Source organism: Portunus trituberculatus, unplaced genomic scaffold, assembly GCF_017591435.1.
Source record: "Portunus trituberculatus isolate SZX2019 unplaced genomic scaffold, ASM1759143v1 PGA_scaffold_286__1_contigs__length_216572, whole genome shotgun sequence".
In the NCBI taxonomy this organism is placed as follows: Eukaryota; Metazoa; Arthropoda; class Malacostraca; order Decapoda; family Portunidae; genus Portunus; species Portunus trituberculatus.
Genome location: NW_025541454.1, coordinates 90001 through 92500, shown reverse-complemented (window position 1 = coordinate 92500; position 2500 = coordinate 90001). Strand labels below are relative to the sequence as shown.

Genomic DNA, 2500 nt, shown 5'->3' with positions numbered 1-2500 from the left:
CACACACACACACACACACACACACACACATGAGGGTGATAGAGAGGGAGATGATGTGATGAAGCTCTGAGATTACGGGGAAGGGAGGGGAGACAGGGCACGGACGAAATAGGGAAGATCAAGTTGGTGTTGCCTAAAGGCTTAGTTTTTTAAGCGGTTAACTAATCAAAGAACATCTTCACCTAGTGTGAGTCTGCCACATGTTGCTACTGAGAAACCATATAGCCAGCATTGCCAAAAAGTCTTGTGTCGGTATCTGTACATATTAATCATTTTTTTTTTTTGCCAAAATAGCTGATTCTAGATGGTAATTATATATTTGTAAATTACATTTTTATTTTTCCGCAGATTACGAAACAAGTTAATCAGTAATCATAATGAGTTTTGAGTGTACTATCTGCACTCGAGCTGTTGGAGGAGCGGAGCTGACCCACTAACTGACATAGTCGCATCTAAATGACATATTCACTGAATCTTAACAAAAGGCATGGAAAATCAAGGACGCGCTCAGTCCCGCCATCTGAATCAAAGCAAAGAAATGGAAATGCAAACGACGGTTAGTAAACAATTACATTAATTTCTTCCAACTCTGTCTATCGACTTCTACCTTTCCTTCTTGCTGGACCTTTGCCTACATTCAGCCTGTTCCTAAAAAGGGTGACCGTTCTAATCCCTTAAACTACCTCCCTATAGGTGTAATATCTTACTTTGCTACAGCCTTTAAATACATCCCTAATAGAAGGCGGCGGTGTAGTGAATAAGGTAGTGAGCGTGGGATATGGCAGACGTCCACGCGCAGGTTCCAATCCCACCATACATCGCCTTGAAACTTTGTCATTTCTTGAGTGGTTGTAAGTTACCTGCATGTCACCTTGATGCCTAGGTTCTAGGTGGTTACACCAAAGATAAAAGATTATGATTGTAAAATGAAAGAAGTTTTAAAGTCTTTCTTTTTTTATGTTATGGCCTATAGCCATTACATAAAAAAACGCTGTTCAGCTTCCACCCATTACTGGCGCAGGCAATTTTATTTACAGTGGTGCCCATAATATGGGAATATGGGCACCACTGTAAATAAAATTGCCTGCGCCAGTAATGGGTGGAAGCTGAACAGCGTTTTTTATGTAATGGCTATAGGCCATAACATAAAAAAAGAAAGACTTTAAAACTTCTTTCACTTTACAATCTTAATCTTCTATCTGATCGTAAGTATAGCTTCCGTAAAGGTGTTCTGAGACGTCTCCTCCAGTTTATTTCACCGCCCCAAAATGGTAATTATGTACAAGGGCCTTATCTGCCCATGAATGAATTACTCTTGGAATGCATGGGGTGTTTTTTTCACACCTTTTTTTTTTTATTGAATAGGATGGAATCAAAAGTCTTTATGAACTGCCTTCCTCTGTCTTCAGAGTCTTTTTACCGCTGGAATGTTGCATCCTGCTATCTAACCTATCTATCTATCTATCTATATATATATATATATATATATATATATATATATATATATATATATATATATATATATATATATATATATCTTATTAATTTATTTATTTATTCTTTTATAAACAGATCGATACAAATTTGGTAATAGCTGCCTACACTGGCCACGTATGGATGGTCCAAGTACAGTTGGAGAATGGTGCCAACCCCTTAGCTGAAAGATACGGTAAGTCATTATTACTAATGTTTTTTTTTCTTGTTACTTACCTTTTTTTTTAACATTTTTTTTTTTTTTTTAGTTGCTCTGTCCGTGATATGTAATTATAATGAATTTAAGTTTCTGTTATTTAGTTGCTAAGTTGTGTCAAGAAATAGAATTATTCAATTTTTTTATCTGACATTAACAATGATTAATAATAAGAGAAAAGATTGTTCCTATTAGAGATCCTTTCTGCAAAATCTCTATATCAATATCTTAAATGCGAGCATTTACCTAATAAACTTTGTTGCCTCTTCTAAATATATTATTAAGGATACACTTCTTATCATGCTCTTAAGTCTGCCTTTCATGAATATATGATCTAAAGTGTTGAAAGCTTTACTTAAGTCACTGTCTAGTTTCTGTAGAATGTTATCATCTGAAATTATTTTATTTCTATATGAAGGAGTTTTTTCTCAAGATAGCTGACTAATTTAGTAGACTTTATTTCGCCTAAATCTTGTTAATAGAGAAATCGATCGGTAATTATTTATACCTAATCTCTTTTTTATGTACTAGAATTGTTTTAAGCAACCTTGAGCTGTCCCAGATACTTTTACAATTTAAGTGAAAAATTCACAATACGTGTACGAAGGAAAGATATCAAATGAAAGAACGTCAACTATCGAATAGAACCTTTCGTTATAAACGGATGCTGTTGACTCTCTTTAAAAACAGGTTCTGTAATTTCATTTATATCTATTAGTTGGAGCCTTATACATGGAAAATGGAGAAAATAGTCATATATATATATATATATATATATATATATATATATATATATATATATATATATAT

General features: G+C 33.8%; 1 protein-coding gene across 5 annotated transcripts in view; it reads left to right on the top strand.

Moving 5' to 3' along the window:
* The window catches only part of LOC123500464 (ankyrin-1-like), a 101888-nt gene that overhangs the window by 15653 nt on the left and 83735 nt on the right, over positions 1-2500 (top strand). For 3 of the 5 annotated variants that reach the window (XM_045249180.1, XM_045249181.1, XM_045249177.1), the window contains exons 2-3: positions 349-556; positions 1573-1669. In XM_045249180.1, the coding sequence (XP_045105115.1) occupies positions 488-556; positions 1573-1669 (166 nt within the window). In that variant the 5' untranslated portion in view covers positions 349-487. Of the gene's footprint in view, positions 1-348; positions 557-1572; positions 1670-2500 lie in introns of those variants that run through there. The other 2 variants (XM_045249178.1, XM_045249179.1) reach the window with 1 other exon arrangement.